A 23,521-nucleotide genomic window follows, 5' to 3' on the forward strand; every position below is an offset into this window, starting at 1 on the left:
GATTCGCATGCGTTTAGAAATAAGGTTGAGCAAATATGTAAGTATATATTTATGTAGATAGTATATAAATAAGCATATGTAAATGATTTGCCTTACTTGCATACGCAATACTGTGACTACATCTACTATCTACTAAGGTGAGCAGGTATTTAAATATTTTCTTGTTTATCTTAATAGATATTTATGTTTGTAAGTACGTATACATATTTACTATATACATATTTACTATAATATAAAAACCTGGAATTGAAAGTAAGTGTAGACAGTGTCTGTAGTATAACTGGTCTAGCTAGCAGTAATTCGCAATTAGCAGTGCGACTCACCTGTAAAGAAAAGATAAAAAAAAAGATAATTTTAGTTATTAATTTGGATAGCTCAGACATAAACTTGATAATAATGTGTGTTAGATTCCATAAACAAGAAAATATGCAAAAAAAATATATATAAATAATAAGAACTTATCAGCCATTAACACCGAAAAACTTTCACATGCTAAAATAATAACTAAAGAAATTTTAAAAATACTTAGAAAGAAATAGAATGATTTGAACGTAAAATATAATATGAGTTATAAATTACAATTGTTTAATAAGTTGAATCTGATACACAAAAGCTTTATAACAGCAATCTATTAAACCTAGATTTTCGTCGTCTGAATGAAATATAGGACCAGTGATATGCAGCGAAGCTTTGGAAATACATTAACACAACAGAAATAAGGAAGAGTTTTTCAAATCCTCGAAACAGTCGTTAAAGTCAGTTTCCAGAATAGCCAACAATGTGCGTAGCTTCACGTTTAATGTCTTCAATTGACTCGAAACGAGTCCCTCGGAGCGATCGTTTGAGTTGGCTGAATTACCAGAAGTCACACGGAGCTAAATCAGACAAATGCGGTGGTTGCGGCAAGATATTGGTTGGACATTTGGCGAAAAACACACGAAGAATCAATGCAGTATGCAACGGTACATTATCATGGTGAAAAACTGGACCCAAAAGTTATCGGTCCATAATCGGCCTTTTTACGAATAGCTTCGTCAAACGACACATAACAAACACCCAAATAGCATTCCTTGTTGAGATTTTGAACGGTCGGAAGGAATTAGAATTATACCACATCTCGATAATCGAAAACTGTCAACATAACCTTAATTTTTGACCATCTTTGACATGGGTTTTTCGGCTTCGGCTCACCCTTGGCACGATATTCGGTCATCTCTAGTAAAAATATGTTTCATGACATCTTAGTATTCGGGAAAAATTTTTCACAGACATTAACTCAACGCTGATCTTCGAACAAATTGAATGATTGAAACCAATGGTGCTTTCACTTTTCTTAGGCCCAAGATCTTTCAAAATGGTTTTCACAAATCCTTCCGATATTCTACCGCTGCCAGTAAGTTCTCTGACTGTTTACCGTCCGTTTTCATGCACCAATTATTTTATTTAATTTTTTTATATTGATTATCAATTCATATTTTTGGTTCGTCGTCAACACATTCTCGATCCTCTGCGAATAATTATGCCCGCAAAAAAAAAAAACACTTGCTCGCAACAAATAAATATCACCGAAGGTGTTTCAAACATTTTGTACGTTTCGGCACTAGAAGTTTTATTCCTCACTCAAAGTTTAATGGAACTTCTTTGTTGAATAATTTCACTCATTGTAAAAATCTCCAAATGCACTTTATGTACTTCAGAAAGACAGGTGTGTACTAAACACCATTGCTTATTTTTATACCCTGAATAGGGTATATTAAGTTTGTCACGAAGTTTGTAACACCCAGAAGGAATCGTCGGAGACCCTATAAAGTATATATATAAATGATCAGTATGTCGAGCTGAGTCGATTTGGCCATGTCCGTCTGTCTGTCCGTCTGCCTGTCTGTCTGTATATATACGAACTAGTCCCTCAGTTTTTAAGATATCCTTTTGAAATTTCGTAAACGTCATTTTCTCTTCAAGAAGCTGCTCATTTGTCGGAATGGCCGATATCGGACCACTATAACATATAGCTGCCATACAAACTGAACGATCGGAATCAAGTTCTTGTATGGAAAACTTTCACATTTGACAAGATGTATTCACGAAATTTGGCATATATTATTTCCTAAAGCAACAATGTAATCTCCGAAGAAATTGATCAGATCGGTTGACTATAGCATATAGCTTCCATACAAACTGAACACATAGTTACTAACAGAAATGCACCTGTGAAGGTATTTAGCTTTGGTGCAACCGAAGTTAACGTTTTTTCTAGTTTTGATGTGACATTTGGCACAGATATCACTGGCAGTCATACCAACATAGAAAAAATATTTCCTACTATATTTTGCATACAGTAGTAAAAATGCAGATTTTCTAAAGTACTGGTAGCAGGTGTTTCACTCTCAAGGTTGCCATAAAAATGTTAGCTTTAAGTACATTTTTTTACTGACTGACTGAACAATTTTTACATGTTTTTTAAAACAATGCTCCAGACATGGACTCGGTATTTTTATTTCGAACATATTTCACTGCTTATACAAATTTTTTCTTCATACGTATATTTTTACTAAAAAATAATATTTATATTTCGACTAAGTTAAATTAAATTAACCCTGATGTAGCACCAAGAAGGAAGTATGAGTCTTGCCCGTCTGTATATATGCGAATTAGCCCTTCAATTTATGGGATGTAAATCTGAAATTCTGGACACGTCCTCCTCAAGAAGCTGTCATATACATATGTATGTAAACTAAGCGATCGGAAGCAAGTGCTTGTATGGGCAACTTTTTTATTTGAGGAGGTATTGTCTCGACATTTGGCATGACTAATTTTCAAAATCTTCGCTACAATCTCCAAAGATATTGTTTAAATCGGATTACTAAAGCATATATGTAGCTGGCATACCCGGCGAACGATCGGAATCAATTTCTTGTAAGGAATATTATGCCTTTATGAAGGGTACTATAACTTTAGTCAAGGGGCGGATCCAGAGTAAAATTTTGGGAGAGGGGAACCATATAATTTTGTACCTGCAACTCGAAAGTCATTTCCTTCATGGAGTGTCGTTTATGACGGAAATAATGTATAACTTTTAACTTTTGTAGCATTTTTTTGTTTTGTTAAAACTTAATTGCATTTATTAATTTTATCTCATTTTCATATTTATTCCAACTTCTATAAGAAAAAATATAATCGCTACAAGTTTATGTACAGAGAGGTACGTGTGCACATGTTTATTGCATTTACAGCACTCATGTGATGACTTTGTACACAATAAATCCATTCAGTATCAATCAGTGTCAATCAAAGTTGAAGATTTCGCCATCTGCTTTCTTTGCCAATTCGCACCGCTTTCAACTTTTTCCACATTCACTGTTTCATTTCTTTTGCAGGCATTTTATTATCAGTGCAAAACTCATTGCAGTCGGCAACAAGCACAAACACACACACATACATGTTCATACATACTGTAAATGCATCCATTTCATATTTCTGTGTGTATGTATGTATGTGTTTGTGCGCTCATAAGATTATTACCGGTCCACTCGGCCGTGCAGTGCATTGCTCTCGGCACAACGGCATCGCATGTTGTTTGTGATTCTGAATAATGATTCTTAAGTGCGTTTTGCACAACAACAATTATAACAACAAGCGACTAACTAGTTATTGCAGCCGATAGACAGTTGATTGCTGGCGCGGAAGACATCGACCCAGTGTCCATGAAATTGTTTCTTGTTGCTTTCACATCAGCTGACTAGACGATACACAAGTGGTTTTACCAGAGCAAACTTTTCCCTGACATCTAAAGTGTAATCTATCGACCATACATACATACATACATAGATACAAATTTATTTATAAGCAGATATTTATACATTAAAGAGCTTTGAAACGTTAGATTGGTTCATGACATTTACTTTTTGAAGATAATTTCATTTAAATGTTGACCGCGGCTGCGTCTTAGGTCTTGTTGAAACCACATGTCAGCCAAGATGCTAACAAACTTTTTGTTGCCAAAAATGGAAGAACTGAACTTGGTTGACATGTGGTTTCAACAAGATGGCGCTACATGCCACACAGCTCGCGATTCTATGGCCATTTTGAGGGAAAACTTCGGAGAACAATTCATCTCAAGAAATGGACCCGTAAGTTGGCCACCAAGATCATGCGATTTAACGCCTTTAGACTATTTTTTGTGGGGCTACGTCAAGTCTAAAGTCTACAGAAATAAGCCAGCAACTATTCCAGCTTTGAAGACAACATTTCCGAAGAAATTCGGGCTATTCCGGCCGAAATGCTCGAAAAAGTTGCCCAAAATTGGACTTTCCGAATGGACCACCTAAGACGCAGCCATGGTCAACATTTAAATGAAATTATCTTCAAAAAGTAAATGTCATGAACCAATCTAACGTTTCAAATAAAGAACCGATGAGATTTTGCAAATTTTATGCGTTTTTTTTTTTTTAAAAAGTTATCAAGCTCTTAAAAAATCACCCGATACATACATAGATACAAATTTATTTATAAGCAGATATTTATACATTAAAGAGCTTTGAAGAGAATTGAAAGTACCACGGCGAGATGTCATATTTATAGTGCCTAATAAAGCAATAAAGCGGCTACATTCTATTAAAGGTACTTGTGGCTCGCAATTTACAGGTGTTCCCGGAAAAGAAGTTGAGCAGGTTTTAACGTTCTACCAGCTATTTTTATTTTGAGAAATTGTTTGAAAAAGATGGAAACAACTCTTTTGCTGTTAATTCTCTGTTTGGAAAGAGAGGTGCATGAACGTAAGACAAAATGCGGCCGCACTTAGGCTATCATTAGGCTCATTGTAATCTCGGGTGATAACCAATTTAAGCCTTATTTAACAACTCAGTGGATTTGAATTCTTTTCCACTTCAATATTTTTTAACTTGCTGCAATGGGGACCGTGGAATATGTCCCGCCTCATACGGCTGAAGTCTGGGCATTCGCATACATCCTTTTTTAGCATCTCAACATCCTCTGTGCATGCTCTGCATTCTGCCATTTTTCCATTTTTCCCATTTTTTGAAGGTGGGTTCTTAAGAGCAGGTGACCCTTACAATGTTACTAAGCTCTCTTTTATCTAGAAGTAGCAGCTTTATGATCTATCCACCATCAACACTACCCCAAAGTTTGCGGCATGCCCTATGTTGCTTGTGTTCCAAGACCTGAGGTGTTCCTTTAGGATCCTTCTTCTTCTTAACTGGCGTAGAAACCGCTTAAGCGGTTATAGCCGAGTTAACAACAGCGCGCCAATCGTTTCTTCTTTTCGCAAGGTGACGAAAATTGGAAATTCCAAGCGATGCCAGGTCCTTCTCCACCTGCTCCCTAGATTGGTGTGGAGGTTTTATTCTTCCTCTGCTTCCTCCAGCAGGTACTGCTTCGCATACTTTCAGACAGGAGATATTTCGTCTTGCCCTCTTTCACCACCAGTCCCACAAGCGATTTTTAGGCAGCAGAATTCAGTTATTATTGCCTCTGATCTACACTGCTTGGAATTAATTTCCGTTAATGTCGAGATTTGTTTTTTAAACATTTATTGCTTCGGCATGCGGTCTCAGTAGGCTGTTAAGTATGACTACTCCTCATGGACCTAGTAACTGAACTCCATCTGGTATCGCAAAGGACCAAAATGTGTGTGCGTGGCTCATTGGCCTAGCAGACTAAACTAACCTACATACATATATCGGAAGAGACGATACATCTTTTGCAAGGTTGAGTTGTACACGATAAACATATGTATGTATGTACATATATTGATTTATTTGACACCACTTGATGTGTTCACAAAATTTTCGAGAGATCGAAAAGGAAAAAGTTAAGCATTCCAGATGAAGCTCAATTAGATCTAATAGTTAAAAACAGCTATTTATATATTTTTTTCTCTATAGCATTAACTACATAAAGATATCAACCGAGCGGTCGAGAAGACCCGAGATCAGTATCGCAGGGTTAACATATTAGGTTGTCAAAAAAGTCTTGCGGTATTTTCGCTAGTTGGCGCTAAAAGCGCGTAGTTCTAGTTTTATTCGTCGCATCGGGTCATGCTATACCTTTTTGGAAAGCTCATTTCACGCGCTAACAGATGTTTGTTTATTGTCGTTTCTTTTAAGTCGTTCGTGAGTTATAGCGTGGCAAACATGGAGCAAAATAAAGAGAAAATACGGCATATTTTACAGTACTACTACGATAGAGGCAAAAATGCATTTCAAGCCGCCAATAAAATTTGTGCAGTTTATGGACCCGATACAGTTTCCATTTCCACCGCACAATGATGGTTTCAACGTTTTTGTTCTGGTGTAGAGGTGCTCGAAGATGCCCCACGCTCCGGAAGGCCTGTCGTCGAAAATTGCGATAAAATCGCTGAATTGGTCGAAAGAGACCGGCATAGTAGCAGCCGTAGCATCGGTCAAGAGCATGAGTTATCAAAAATTCATTTCAATTTCAATAAAAAAAAAAATCAATAAAAATACCGCAAGACTTTTTTGACAACCCATTATGTTTAAGCGTACACTTAAAGATAGGGCTAAAACGCAATAATCTGACTCTGAAGAAAGGCCGCAAAGCACTCAAAGGCACTAGACAATGTATAAATTCAATTGCTGCTCAAAGTACATAGATAAAATGGAAATATTCGACTTCATGCTTTTCTTTTATTTTGATTATTTTTATGTTTTCTCCTTTTGAAATCACCATGTGTCAAATATGTTGCAGAAAATTGGGAAAAGTAAATGCGTGGAGTAAGAAAAAGGACGATAATGACTTTAAATTTGCATACGTGCAAGAGAGGCTAACCAGAAAAGCTAACGGAAAAGCGTGTTTCAAAGCGAAATGGAAAGCTTGCATACAAAAATATATTTGCGTGATAAAATAAACATAAATACTGACATCACAACTCGCGCGTAGTCAGAGTTGTTGTTGTTGTTGTTGATGTTGCGAGTGCGTGTTGCACAGTGAAACTCTTTTTAAGGCTTTCGCCATTCGCGTCGCTGACAGCAGGTGGCATTAAATTATGGAGAGCGCCGACGAGCGCAGACGACATGTCTCTGACAGTTGAATGGTTAAACAGAATTTGCGAAGTTTATGCGAAATTTGTGCGGGTTTCTGCAAGGCATTTGGTAAATTCGATTAGTGAGGTGAGGCGATTGGCTTGCGCCACTCAGTTGGCTGACTGACAGACAGTCGGCTGTCAGTCGGTTTTGGCACAGGAAAATTTTTGGCGTCATGTCGCATCAATTTTTCCGTATTATTATTGTTGCTATTTTTTATTTTGGGTGATTTGTATGACAGCAATTGGCTGGATTGTGTTACAAGAGTTCCCTAGCACACGTGGAAAATAAGAAGTTACGAGTCACCATATGGAGTTTGTCCTATAATTTCCAACTGTTTCGCTGTTATTTTGTGACATGCTGGTATTATGTCATTTCTTCTTCACACAAATACTCAAAGTAATAAGCACAAGCAGCAGTTGGATGGATATACTTACATCCGTTTTATGGTAAAGAAACCAATTCGTTTAGTCTAATAGTGATTCTGAAATCAGAAAAGTAATGTTGTTGGATCTCATATTTCGGAAATGTGTCCAAAGGCATCAAGAATCAACTGTGTGGTTGCAAGTGTGAATTCAAGTTATTTTTCTGCTTTTAATAAGTCTTCTCTCGGTCTTTTATTGTAGTATAATCCAATAGTCTTATATCTGCTGTTCAGTACCTCTATGTGGTAAGGTTAGTTTAGGCATAATTCTCTCTGTCGCTGAACAAAAACTACTTGCATATATCCAACTATAGTACATCAAACAAGTATGTAAGTATATCCATAAAGGATCTCAATGGCATCAAAAATCACCTTGATGTCAGCAGGTGTGAGAAGTATTTCAGCCTTGTTTCGCTAGGTAGTGACAGTAAAGGAGGCAGTGCTGATAATCGTTATTGTTCGGATACTTTGTCAGACTGTGCAACCATTTATACGAATTATTAGATTCCATACATGGTGTACATATGTATGTATGTCACCGAAGGCAAAAATGAGTATGGACATCCTATTAAGCCTGCTATGGCAGAGGTTGCTACAGAAAATTGGTTTGGATGTGCCAAAAATTAGATTGATCGAGGTAGTAGATGCTCTAAAGATATTAACTGAGCATAGTTGTAGTATCGTTTCCAAAACCTTGGTATGTGAACAACGTCCTAAGCAATGATTGTCTCGCGAACTCATAGCCCACCAATTCACCGTGTCGCAAATCAGTGAAAAGGATGGCTAAATTGCACGAATTGGGCAGCTAAAAGTTTACGATTTCACCAAATTCTTCAGATCTTACGGCATTTTCCTGCAATCAGGTATATTTTGAATCGGTGTGCTTTAAAAATACTATCGATAATTGGTTGTTGGTCTAGTCGGCATATCTTCGGTTTTTCTCTAAAATAATTTGAGCTTTTTAGAGTGTCTTTTACTAACATACATATGTATGTATAATATAACATTTTACTCGGGGTAGTGAAAGAACATTTTTTATGTTTGTGCGAAGGTTGATTTCCCTTTGTCAATGGGTTGTCTGTTCCTCTGGCAATTTTTAACATGAAAAACAATTTAGAACGAGTTTGCTTGAAATTATGTGTTTCCAATCAAATCACAACCACGGAATAGTTGAAATGTTGAGTCTACTTTATCACAGACTCAAGTATTTAAGTGGCACATAAGTAACATTCATTGGAGGCCGAAATCGAAAAAACTAAATAGCAGAGGATCTCAGCATATTTTATGAATCAACACAACATGTTCTGGTTCATGTTTTGAACCATACCAATGTCTTTTTTCTGTTATCGAAAATGGAAAATCACTTCAGGTAACGCGACATCAGTTCCATTAGATCCAACTCTCTGAATTCACTGGAGGAAATTCATGCCGTGGCTTATAATAAATGTATGGAAAATTGGGCTTAGCTTGGGTACGCTTGTATTAGCGCAAGAGAAAGTTATTTTGAAGGCGATAATAAAGATTTGTATTAAAGTAGGTGACGAGTGGTCAAAGCCTTTACAGACGGTCGAGAGATCGTTGAAGACATGCCTCGTTCTGGACGACCTTCGGCCTCTACAACTGATGAAAATCTTAAAAACATGAAAGATATAGTGCTTGAAAATCGTCAGGCAAGTGTTAGAGAGACGGTAAGAGGATTGACATCTCCCGCGAGACCGTTCGAAAGACATTTGGTGGACATTTTGGATATAAAATGCATTCTTGCTGGTTATAGATGGAACAACAAAACCATTCGCTATTATTATTGAGGGCATCTGGGAAGCGTGTGCTATATAATGTAAGTAGACTACGCTTTGAATTGGATTGGCGATTGCTCTTACTTTACGTGAGGCTTTTTATTGAAGTCAGAAAACTTATGTACACTCACCAGTTTTAACTGCACTGCCAACTGGGTGAAAATTCATACATACTTATACACTAGCATTATTCAGAACAAAAGTTTTCTTCTTTTCAATTTTCTTCAAAGTAATTATTGTGCGCTATAAACCTGATGCTTTTAATAACTATGTACAACTATATTGTATACTCACCTACATAAGTATGTTTATGTATGTACAATATTGTATGCTTTAAGTGACGCAGTCTAAGTCTATGCAGTGTGCAAGTTTCTATGTTCATGTGATATTTTAATTAATGTTTATTTTACCGTTATAAACTGTTTGTTTACTAACATTGTTTACATGTCCATGAGCTCTTTTTAAGCACAATTACTTGGCCTGAGATACAAGTTTGTGAGTATGTACGGCTTTGAATGTTTCTTTATGAACAAATGTGTTTAAATAGATAAAGGAAAATCACATGAATCTCAAAACAGCGTGCACAACTTCCAGTTCTCGGGAAAACTAGATTCAGCACAAGCTAGCAACTAGCTGCTAGAAGTGTAACATTAACCATAATAAAATAGAACGAGCGTATTTAAACTTCTTCTATTCTTAAGATTTCCAATTATGTTTTAAGCTACATACATACATATGTACATAAGTATATATGTACATATGTACATAGTATGTACATATATGCGTGTGTCCATTTGTTCCCAATTTGTCGACAAAGTAACTGATCCATTTTCTTTTTTTTATTCTAGTTCACTTTTATGTATTGGTCCAATACTTTCAGTTTTAAGTCGCCTCTGATGCCTTTTTGATTTTAGTATGACGACTTTTCAGTAAAGATACATACCAACATTTATCAAACTCATCATATAGAGAGAGCGCGTAGTGAGGCTCTAATATAGGAGTCTCTTTGAAATTGGTTCTCAAAATAATTTAGAAAGCAGAGAGGAAGTCTTTAATTTTAAGACTTTATTAAAAACTGGTAGTGAGAATCTAAAACTCTATTTGAAACTGCCAGCAAAAATAAGGCTTCTGCATAGAGCTCTTTTTTAAAATGGTAGTAAAAACGGTTTAGAAACTACATATGGAGCTCTCTTTAAGAGACAGTGTAAGTAAATAATGTAGGCATGCCTTTGAAATTGATACTAAAAACAATTTAGAGAACGGATAGTAAAGCTCTAATCAATCATTAATAGGAAACTAGACTGTGCCATCCAAATACCGGTGACGCTATATATAGGTGCTATAATGTGAAGAGGCAACATAGAGCAACTGTCAAATAGCCCGTAGATGTTCTATTTTTTTGTTTTTTGTTTTTTGTTATTCTTGGGCACATCTGTCAAAAGTAACATTAAGAACTTGACATAATCGTGATCTCTATCATTATGGGATTCTATTGTAATATGGGGTTCTCTTTGGAACAGATGGTAAAAGCAGTTTAGTGAGTGGAAAGTAGCTTACCATTTTGCACTTGACAAAGTATTATTTGCCAAGAATAAAGTGAACAATTAAAATGATAAAGATAATTAGAACTTTCAATTTCAAGAAAAAAGTTCTCAAGATCATTAAATGATCATTTCAATCTTTATAATAAAGAAGGAGTCCAATGCCGCCTTTTAATGCTCTAAGATTATCAGAATATATGTATGTACATATCAGAGCTTTTGTATTTTCCAATTTATTGGCGTTTTATGATTCAACAACATTTTTGAAAGAGCTGCGAAATTAGTTTCTAACATCTTTCGCTCTGAGTTTAACTTTAGTGTTAACTTAGAGATGTCAAATAGGAAATAGGAAATCAAATAGGATAGTCAATTAGGACGAGAAAGTAAACGAAATTGCAATTGCCCTAAATACTCTTTGAAAATTTACTAATTTGTTTATTTTTGTATACATTTAAACCAAATACATATAATTTCATGAAAAAGTGTTTCATTTGATTAGAAAAATTCTATATATTGTCTATTTTTACAGCTGGCAAAATCAGCTAAATAGGTATAAGTTTTCATACATCAGGTATCGGTAGATAAGCAGCAAATATTTGTCAGGTGCAGAGTTGCTTTAAATATCACTAATTATTCAAACCGCACTTACATATAGGTCGAAAAAGTCTTTTCGTATTTTGTGAATAGATGTCGTTGCAGTCGTATATCTCCAGTGCTACAAAACACATTCTATCACATCATATAGTGTTGTAAAGGTGAGATTTTAAGCTTGATTTAACAAGAAAAAAATTTAATTCGGGGAAGTTGAAAAAAAGTTTCAACTGTTCAAAAATGAGTGAAAACAATGAAGAAATTCGCTATACTTTGAAATTTTTGCATAAAAAAGGGAAGAATGCCAAGCAAGCCACCAATGAAATTTATGAAGTTTACGGAGGCGATGCTGTAGCAGTTCGTGTAGCACAACAATGATTCGCTCACTTCCGTTCTGAAAATTTCGAAATTTCGATTTACACTGATGAGAGCTTTACACTCATGAGATAATGTCTCTAGCGGAAAAATGTCAAAAAGTGGTCGACCAAAATGGTACATATTGTTTATATATTTAATATTATAAATTAAAAAAATAACTTGAAGTTTGATCAAAAATACGAAAAGACTTTTTCGACTACACATATTTCTAAAAAAAGTGCTTTATAAATTTTGTTGACAATATTTAAAGAAGTTAATTCGAATATATATTGTATAAAAATGTATTGCAACTAAAAAATTAAAATATAATAAAAAAAATGTTTTAACAATTTTTTCAACTATTGTCTAATTGTTATAAATAGGAATAAAAACACCAACTAACTACGCTTCCAATCAACTAATTACTACCATTAAATTTGAATACCAGAAAACTTATATATTTTTTAAATAATAAAAAATTTAAACAATAAAAGTGTGGAAACATATTTTTTCAGAATTTTTTGCATTCCAAATAATTTTTTTTCAAATTTTAATTTAGTTTTTTTAAATAATTTTTTAAGTATAAAAATAAAGCAATTCGAAAAATTTAAAATAAAAACAATTTTTCCAAATTTTGTATACATATGTGAATCATAAAAAATGAGGGAAAAAATTTCTTAAAAACTTTGTTGCAAAATGGTCGTTTTTAAAACAATATTCGAAATTTATAATTTTTATATACTATTAATGGCTAACTTATGGTCCAGCGAAAAATCCACCATATCTAAACTATTCATAAATATATGTAAGTATTTAAAAAATCTTTTGTAAATATATAATAAAGTGATTCGAAAAAATCTACAAACAAACCAAAAAACCACAACCAATTACAAGAAATTTCTGTGTTTACTCGAAAATGTGCAAATACCCCATTCCTCGTGTATAAAAATGAATCTAAGTATATACCAAGATAGCAACTGAAATAGTCAAACAGCAAACCAGCAAATGCCAAAGTGGCCCAATCAATTTGTGGAAAAAAATGTGTGAAAACCAAGAACCAAGCAAATTCGAGTAAAACGAAATGATTATAATTTCTTCTTGCATACCACATCAGGTTTGTAGTGGACTTGTTGCGCATGCGCATGCGTATGCAGCATGGCGTTCTTCAACGATGCCGTCCTATCCGGATATAGGCCATTCAGGTTCATGCACTTGCCATTGCTGCCGCCAATATCAGTCTTCGGCAGTGTGAATGTCAACGTGCTGGTCGAGTTCACTTTCGAATTGTGCGATAAACGTTTCATATGCGACCACATTTGTTGCCATGGTGGCGTTGGTTGCGCTGCCGCCGCTGTCACTTCGCGCTGTACGCAGTTAACGCAAGTGATTTGTTGTTGTTGTTGATAATGTTTGCAGCCAATTGGTAATGAAAAATTTCCATTTGTTTTATGGTATGTACGTTTGTGGCCAATGGTTGTTGTTGGTTTATGGTTTTCAGTTCGTATAAAATGGAAATAAAATAATATATATTTTTTAATATTTGCATAAATAAAATATAGATTTATTTTTCTTTGTTTTGTAAATGAGAAATGAATTTAGAGGGAATTTTCCGTAATGGGATCTTGCAAGTTATTTGGTATAGACCGAAATATGCTTTTCAATACAGAAATATAAAAAATATATATTTAAAAAAGTTAAAAAGAATATTTGCATATATTTATGGTGAGTGCGAGTCGAACAAACAACTCGGTAACTGGTATAAATGAAATAAACTAATATAAAATACATTAACTGGTATAAATAAAAAAACTGGTATAAAAATATACTGGTGTAAACGGGCATTAACGGAGTTATCTAACAAAACTTAAACAAACTAGTATAGACTTGTTTAAAAACTGCTATAAATGTAATAAACTTACATATGCAAACTCGTGTGGAAAAATAAACTTATAGAAATGCAACGAACCTGTTAAAATCGTGAAAATAAACCATATAATATAAAATAAACTGGTATAAATGTGATCAACCGGTATAAACTGGTATAAATAAAATTTGTTGATATGCATGAAATAAACGAAATATACTGGTATAAACTAAATGAACTTTAGTGAGCAAAATAAACTGGCATAACCTGTACAAACTTGTATAAACCCATAAATATGAACACGTTGAAGAAGTAAATTAGTATATCTTAAATAAACTGGTATAATAAAGTATAGTTGGAATAACAAAGCAGTAATACCAATTTAAAGCGAATGACAGCACTAAAACTTACGACGATTGTCAAGTTATGTTGTGATTTTTATAAATTATTTTCGTAATCATTGTGTATAGCATGTCTCCAACAAAAAAAAACGGCAACATGTCTCTAAGAAAGTCTCATAAGCTAAAAAGTAATGATACTTAACCATTAAAAATACCTAAACTATAATCAATAAGGGACTAAAATTACTTGATTAAGATCATAACGATTATCAAAGATCTTCAAGGTTCGGATTCATGATAGAAAGTTGTATCAGAAGCCATTGGATGCTTTTAGTTTTTAATGACTTGAGACTGGTCTCCATTTATGACTATTTTATATTAATAATTTTCCATATGTGATTTCTTATACTAAGGAAACAAACATTTTTGCTTACTTATTCTGGAATATTTTTCAAAATGAGAAAAAAAAGTTTTGTAGATGAAAATTTTTCTACGGTGTGGTTCTATTAATGAAATACAGTATTGCTTTTAAGTTTGGTTGCAACAGATGTCTTGTCTAAACACTTTTAATATATCGTGAATGGAACCTCAAGTATCAAATATTAAACATTTAATTAGTACTATATTAGATAAATCTCAAACTCTTTCCCGTTTAAAAATAAAGATTTTTTATTATTAGAATTAAATTAAAGAACTAAGTACAGAGTTTACAGATACCTCATTAAAGTGGCGTAACCGCAAATGCTGTCTTTTTGTTAGAACATCTGGTATAAATTGTTCGATTCGCTACTCTACAAGGATTGTCGAATTGAGAATATCTAATATAATACAGGTATTCGTGACTTTTATACAAAATTACTTATTTAACTCCACCAGATTTGGCAGAGTACTTTACATATTATAATTTCAAGTAAATTAAAAATCTCAAAAAAAAATTATTAATCAACAGTGAGTTGAAAAAATAACTACTATTACACCTTAGTGGAATAAAAGTGAAAGTGAAATTTCAACCTGAATGCCTAAGTAAATGACAAAAAACTCATTTACTTAGGCTTAGATTCAGGTTGAAATTTCATACATATACTATAAGACAGTTTTTGGGGTTAATTTTCGACCAAAAAAACATACAAATTTTTTTCACACACAATTTATTTTTAATATTTCTCTCTTTCTCAGTTCCTCTAGCTCCTCAGAATAGCATAGCGCCGCAATGTTCTTAAATTCTTAATAATTAACACAGTCAGTTATTACCCATTCCCAAGAAAGAGTGATCTCATAATGATTGCTTGGAAATGAATGACTGATAAAATACTTAAACCTTATTGTTTGAATGACTGATAAATTGTTTGCCTAGTGAATGTGTACTTAGAAAGTAAAAAAAGAAAAAATCTGTTGCTATTATTAAACTGGATTATGGGAACAACTCTTTTTATGCGACGAATCTAATTATAACCTAAATAAAGTATATAAGGTTTGTCAGCCAGCAGAAAATGTCGGGAACCCCATAAAGTCTTTATGTAAACGATGGGCATGACAAGCTTATTATATTTATTATTTGTTTGTTCTTCCGTCTTTCTAACAGCACATACGCGAACTAGTTGCTCACTTTTTGAGTTACCGATCTGAAATTTTGCACACCTCTTTTTCTTCTCAAGAAGCTGCTCATTCGTCGAAACCAACGCATAAAATGTTATAAAAAGATCCTTTTCTGGTTTTTAATGGTTGAGTCCATAATACTGTTATATGATTCAGTAATTCGGTTTGGAAAATATGTATATTCAAGTATTATACTGCTGCTTTGATCAATAATCCAGGGCAAATTTTCGAAGAAATTTTGATCAAGAAAAAACTTTTCCATAAAAAGAATTGATTTTGATCTGTACAGCCATTATAATTTTGATAAGCCATTTTGTATTTCTGCTATATGTTATAGTAATCCAATAACGGCGATTCCGACAATTGAACAGTCTCTTGGAAAGAAAAAAAGCTTTGCAAAATATTAAATCGATATCTCAAAAACTGCATGAAAACATAGTTTCATGTTTGCAAAAATAACCAACATTAAATTACCAACTCTCGCAGATATTTCCATTTCTATTACGTTGGCATTTCAAGTATTCTAATAACTTTAAGTTTACCTTCATTCCTCAACTGTCACGCGTCATGAATACACCCTAATAATTGAATTGCGTGCGCACGTAGCACACGGCTTATCTATGCCAGCTATGAAGTTGTCAAGCGCAAATATGACTTAGTGACGCGATTATTTCATTGTCAAATTACAAACGGTACTTCTGTGAAGTGTATTAGGTAAATAACATTTTTGAGCAAATCGCGTAATTGCTAAAATATTTGTATTACGTATGGGCATATTTATACGGAGCGCTTAACGCTCGTCAACTTTAGCGTAGAAGCGATGATGATATCATCTACTAGCAAGCCTATAGTTAGTTTAAATGAAAAATTCACAACAAAGTTTCTTGCTTTGATTGTTTCTAAATATTTCTGAGAAGACACGGAGGTTTTTTCAATTTAAGCTGATAACGTGGAACTTTTGAACTATTTGTATGACTTAATGAGCTACAAATTGTTATTTTTAAACATTAATTGCTGTAATTGTACGCAGTTGCTGAGTTTTATTATTTTATTTTTTTCTATTCATAAATTGATAAGGTATAACCTATTTCAACCACATGTTTGAAATGTAGAATTTAATAATATTTTTTTTTTTTTTTTGTGAAATGATGAAATGTTTTTAATTAACGGTGAGACTAAATGGGACTCATCGACCAGATTTGCTGGTAAGAAATAAAACATACAAATTTTAGAAAAAAATATCTTCATACATATACATTTCTCATAAAAAAATATTTGTGACCTGGTCTACGGAAAGGGGGCTTAGGTGTCAAAATTAATGAGATAACGAGAAAATAACGATGAACGGAGAAATAACGAGATAACGGTGTTTCCCAGAAAACTGGTTTTCGCACGTCAGCTCCCTTTTCGTAGACCAGGTCACATATATTTCAAGGAAGTGCTATATGCATTTTTGGAGAATCTATATAACTGTTTATAGCTCTTGTTCTCCTGTTTCTTAAATATGCTACCATTTTTTAAATATCGTTAAAGTTAAATTTCACAAATTTAAATAATTATTTTTAAACCGGCTTAAGACATTAGTTCCCTCACTTAACAGCTACCATATTACTTTTTACTATATTAAAAAAAATCAAGAAAAAGTGTTAACTTCGGTCAGTTTGTATAATTCTATATTAGCGGTTCCCACAAATAAGCAGCTTTTGGCATTAAAGGAGATGTACAAATTTCCATATCGATATCTTCAAAACTGAGAGACTAGCTCACTTTATATACGGGAGCTAGTCCCTCAGTTCAGATATTCCACGTTTCCTTTTTAAATATTCTGTTCAAGGTACGGTTGACATTCGAAGCCCATAAATTTACGGTTTCATAACACTACACGGTAACAACGTCTTTGTTTCTAAGTAAGTATTATCGAGAGATTGAATCTTGAGTATAAAACTTATTTCACCGTTTTAGTATCAAAAATTGATATACTACTATAAGCAACAAATAGTAAGACTTTCTTCATAGTTTTGAAATTCTTAATTAATCTTCGAAAATCAAATCGCCTTTGACCCCAATACACTTGGGCCAACGTTTTTTCCAATCCTCGGAACAGTTGTTAAAGTCAACTTCCGGAAGAATAGCTTTCAATCCGCGTAGCAATTCACGTTTATTGTCTTCAATTAACTCAAAACGGTTTCCTCGGAGCTGTCGTTTGAGTTTGCTGTAAAGCCACAAGTCACACAGAGCTAAATCAGGCAAACACGCGGCACGATGTTGGTTGAAAATTTAGCGAAAAACTTACGAAGAATCAATGCAGTAAACGACGTTGTATTATCGTGGTGAAAAACTAAGAGCTCTCCGGCCATAATTCCGGACCCTTTTTGCTAATAACTTCGCACAAACGACGCATAACACTCAAATAGTTTTCAATGAACCAAAATATTTTTCGAAGATGGACTTTCTGACAAATCATATTTGATTTATACTCAGTTTTATATGACATTTCGAAAATACAAACTTACTAAGGAACAAAATTTGCAAATGGTGCAAATTTATTGGCAACATTTTGTTCAACTGAAGCTTACTTTTAGTTGAATGGTCCGAAATTATTGCAGTTGGAGTGATGATAAACCACAAACTATTGTTGAGGTCCTATTACATTCTCAACAGTCACTGTTTGGTGTGCTCTTTGAGCAGAGTGAACCATTGGTCGAAATTACTTTAAAAACGATGCCGATCATAATGCTACAGGCAATGGTGATCGCTAAAAAGCCAGTGAATCTCTGGTGTGGTCTATGCGCAGAATGAACTACTATAACGTTCAAATTTATTAACCAATTTACCTTTGGTTCCAACAAGACGGCGCTACAAGCCAAACAGCCAACTAAAAAATAAATTTATTGGCGGAAACTTTTGGTGAGCACATTATCTCTCATCATAGGCCTGTGACATGGCCTACAAGATCGTGCGAATTAACAAAGTCATTTGTCTATGCAGATAAGCCCGGAACGACTGACGCCTTGGCAGACAAAATGCTGCAAAATGTGATCAAATATTGGATTTCTCGACTGGAATGTATTCGAGTCAGCCGCGGCGGTCAAATGACCGAATTCATGCTTAAAACATAATGGTTCTTCCAAACGCTAAGAAAAAGCTAACGTTAACGAATTCAGCGATTTTGATTAAAATATATCGAATATCGTAAAAAAAGTTTAAGAAAAAAATGATTTTTTACTACACCTTTTTAGGTCTTGCAACCGTTCTCACGAGTGGCAGGTTTACGTTAATGGAACGAGCATGAAATTTTGCCCGGCCAAAGACTTCCAACGGTGTAGGATTCCTCAAACTTTTACAAAAAGTTGATAATTTTTTCAGTCAAATAAAAACACGTTATAGCAACGCTAAGATGTAAATATTGGGATTTTCAAACTACCTGCTCGAAAAGCTTTCAAAACAGCACCAAAAAAAAAAAACAAAAGAAGCATACTCTTCTCATGACAGTTGAGGGATCATCGCTGTTATTAAATTTCTTCAGCGTTGAGCATTTTTTGGCACTCACATACTCAAAAGCATACATACCTACAATACTAAAAATCAGCTGAAAACTTGGAACCCTTAGCACTAAAAACAATTGTTGTTGCCAATTGCTAAGCCAACAGAAAAGGAAATGGAAGTTTAACGAACCGTGACCGCCACAATGTTTGGTTAAATAAAATTCCACGAAATATTTGGCCGGATACATCACCGAATAAATATACATATCTCTTAAGGTATATGTGTATATAGACATATAGATATAGATATACATATACATATCACATATACTATATGTAAATCATATACAGCCTTATAGGTATCTAAACAATTGTAAGGCGTTGTAAAACATAACTCACAAGCTAGCAAACAGCATGTCAGCACTCAAGAGTCTCCAAGAAAATGCGAAAAAGTTGTAAAAAGCCACAGCTTAGTATATGCAAATCCAAGTTTTGTGCTGGTGCTAAATTCAGTTAGAGGTCTTAAAAAGACGCATATAGACTACAGATCCTATGTATAAATGCAAATATACTTGTATATGTGTGTATGCGTGTGCACCAATGTAAGTGTGTTGCCGGTAAGCGCTTTCGGCAGGCAACTCTAAATAAAGTTGGTTTTTTCGTCTGATCTCAAAACTGTACAAATAAGCGCGACTATTTGCAACAAAAGCGCCAAACAGGAAATGGATTTTTATTCTGTTAATTGCAACTCGCCAACCGAAAACACATAAAAATGCAATCATTGATTGCAGACTCGCTTGTTTACAGTTTTTTCTTCTTCTTTGTATTTTATTTGCATTTGAGTTTAATCGTCAGTGGTAAAGAATCTGCGAACTGTGTCTAATTAATGTGTTAGTTTTTGTTAAAAGTTTAATTTAGTAGCGTGCAGTTAACAAAAATTAACCAAAAAGTGTAAAAAATAACAAAAAACGATTTGAAAAAATAAAATAACACTCAAAAAAACCGGAAAACACAAAAATCGTGGGAGAAGAAATTCGTGCAAAGGCAAAAACAGCACTGAAAATTCCAAAGAAATAACGAGCGCAACAGAATTTAGGGGGGAAAAAGCTGAGACGGCTCAAAAACCGATTTGTATTATCACCAAAATTTTTAGTATAACTATTTGAAAACCAATTTTACCTATTTTAAATTGAAATTCGTGCTATCGTTATAAGCTACTGAAGTGAGAAGCGAGAAACCTTTTCAAACAAGTTTTTCATTAAAGGGTTACATGGGTTTAGTGGTTTCAAAAATCCGAAATTTAAATTGCATTATTAAATTATAGAACATCTCTAGAATAATGTCCTAAATTTTCAATTTGATCCGAGTAATAGTTTCGGAGATAGAGTCTGAGAATTTGTGGGCTCGAGGCAAGCTAGGCTAAGTGCGCCGTTCTCAAACGTGTTTTTCTCGAAACTGTGTTCCGGAAGTCGGTTGGTAAGATTTCTTGAGCACCACTCAACCGATCTTCATGAAATTTTACACAGGTTTTTGAGCTAAAATTCTTAAAAATTGGAAGAAGGATTTTATTCGATTACAACTATGTGAAAAAAAGAAAAGTCGCGAAATTTTCACTGAAGTTTCTATTTTTTGTAAAAATGTCTACCAAAAATTCAATTTTCAATTTTTTTCCTCCGTCCAAGTTCTAAGTTAAGCTAAAATACGTACCGAGTTGCCACCTAAATAAAATGCTAAATAAAAAATTTCTCTTTATAAACTAAGTAAATACAAAAAAAGTTTTACGGGGTCAGTAGGGTAAATTTTTCTCCATGTTTTTTACATAAATTTTGTCATAATATTGTCTATAAATTATAAAAAATATAGAAACCATAGGCAGGCGTTTTGTGAACATTAAAAACACATGCGAACATTGAGCGGTATTATTATTTTTGGGCCTTTTTCGAAATCTTCCAATGGTAAAGTGGGTTCAGAAAATTAAAAAAAATAAATAAAATTTTAAAAGATTACCCAACTGACGCCTTGAAATAAATACGTTTCGAAATGCTTAGGAATTTTTTTTAACAGGGTTGCCACTTTTTTAATAAAAAAAATTTGGATGAACCAATAACGTGCATATGTATTTCACACTAAAAGTTAAAATATTTATGCCAAGCCGAAGGTTATTTGAAAAATCATTCCGCTGCACCAGTTTTGGATCAGAGTTGCCACTTATTTCGAAAACTTAAATGCTAACCAAAGTGAGTTGCCATTTTAATAATTAAGATGTTTTTAAGCATATGGAGTAGATAAACATAAAAAACATTTAGAGCAAATTATTTTTAAAGAGAGTTGCCACCTTTCTGCAATTTTGCAGTTGAATTTTTGAATACTATGTATTAAAGATTAAAATATTTAACCGAACCAAAGGTATTTGAAAAAGCGGTCAGTTGTAACAGTTTTGGAACAGAGTTACCACCTATTTAAAAAATACTACCACCTGCATCTACAATAAAATGTTTCTCATTATTTAAATAAGTATATTAGTAGTATATATTTACTTCACAACGCTTTGAGAAGAATATATTTCCACTAGGGTTGCCACCTTATTTCAATTAAAACAAGTTACTAGTACTGTATATACTATTTTAGAGTAAATTTCAAAATATTTATACTATACAGAAAGTATTTGAAAAATCGTTAAGCTGCAAAAGTTTTGGAGCAGAGTTTCCACCTTCTCCGGTACGGTAAACAAAGTTGCCAGCTGAGTTTCAAATAAGATGTTTATCATTATGCAGATTTTTAATATATTCACATATATGTACTTATGTATATACACACCAGTAGTTAGAGAAAAATATTTTTCAACTATAGTTGCAACTTTTTAAAATTAAAAAAAAAAATTAATTAAGTCAAATCCTGTATTGGGTAGTCGAAAAAGTCTTTTCGTATTTTCTCAAACCAACCAACCAATCACATTGTGTCATACCATATAGTGTTGCAAAGGTAAGTTTTTAAGCTTAATTTTACCAAAATAAATTAAATTCGGGGAAGTTAAAAAAAAGTTACAGCTGTTCAAAAATGAGTGAAAATAATGAATAATAATGAAATTTGTGATGTTTACGGAGACGATAGTGTATCAGTTCATGTAGCACATCAATGGTTCGCTCGATTGCATTGTGGAAATTTCGAAATGTCGATTTACACTGATGGAATAATGTCTCTAGCAGAAAAATGGAAAAAAGTGGTCGACCAAAATGGTACATACATATTTGTTTATATACTTATTTAATATTATAGATTAAAAAAAAATAACTTGAAGTTTGATTAAAAATACGAAAAGACTTTTTCGACTACCCAATATTCAGTATTCAGCATTAAATTCTAAAATATGACTAAATATTCATTCATCACATTTGACATAGATTATGGTCCAAAGAAAATTTTACAATATCCGAAGAAATTTTCTAGATCGCATCATTATAGCGTATAGTTGCTATACAAATTGAACGATCATAATAAAGTTCTTGTTTGGAAAATATTTTTATTTATAAAGTTTTATTTATCAAATTTGGCATGGCTTATTAAATAACACAATTCTATAATATTCGAAGGAATTGCTTGTATCGGACCACTATAGCATATATTTATTATATAAACTGAAGGATCAAACATAAGTTATAGTATGGAAACGTCTTATACATACATACATACATATGTATGTGAAAGTTATTCCAGCTTCAATGCAAGCTAACCCCGCTTTTTTCTTGTTTTAATTGTCAATTCCAACATTTGCAGCAAATTAGTTGTGTGCAATTCATTAAACGGAAATTATAATCAAATTCAATAAACAACAAAATAGTAGTCGGCAAAAAAACAGAAAAGAAAATTCAAGTTGAGCAAATTATTAAATAAATGGGTGGCGTGCAGACTGTGTGGTGTTGACTTAATCAAATGGCGAAAAAAAATATTTCCCCAGTTCGTCTGTCAGTCAGACAACGCGTTGCATGACGTTGTCAGCGTTGCAATGACCGGAAGCAAAACAGCGATGTAATTACTTAGATATCTAAGTATGTACGAACATGTACATAAGTGTGAATGTATGTACATACATATGTATATAAGAGAGCGATTGCTTATTTACTTATTTATCTGCATCGTGTCTGCATTAATTTTGCTCTGCAAACGGCATCGTCGATGCAATTGAAAGCGATGAAAACGCTTGGCGTGCAACTCGCCAGGCTTGACGACTTGTCGGCTTGCTGTTGCGTTGAAATGTGTGGACAATTTTAATTGTTGACAATTTTACTCGTGATTAGTACACAAAATGTAATTGTGTATATTTACAGTTAAGTATACACATATTTACATGCATACAAACAATAAATGATTATTGAAATCCAAAAGGAAATGAATGGGGAAGAATGTCAAGTTGCGCTGCAGCACTTAGATATGCATTTACAATAAATTGGTATATATGTATATCTAT

At 33.5% G+C, this 23,521-nt stretch overlaps 1 protein-coding gene across 2 annotated transcripts in view; it reads right to left on the reverse strand.

The window, feature by feature from the left end:
• LOC120767673 overlaps positions 1-23,521 on the reverse strand; it is a 160,190-nt gene that overhangs the window by 97,259 nt on the left and 39,410 nt on the right. The window contains exon 2 of one of the 2 annotated variants that reach the window (XM_040093846.1): positions 12,877-13,134. The exons of the other annotated variant lie outside the window; for it this stretch is intronic. Within the exon in view, the coding sequence (XP_039949780.1) occupies positions 12,877-13,134 (258 nt within the window). The remainder of the gene's footprint in view (positions 1-12,876; positions 13,135-23,521) is intronic. 2 annotated transcript variants of the gene reach the window in all.

The sequence above is a fragment of the Bactrocera tryoni genome, chromosome 2, assembly GCF_016617805.1.
Source record: "Bactrocera tryoni isolate S06 chromosome 2, CSIRO_BtryS06_freeze2, whole genome shotgun sequence".
Lineage (NCBI taxonomy): Eukaryota > Metazoa > Arthropoda > Insecta > Diptera > Tephritidae > Bactrocera > Bactrocera tryoni.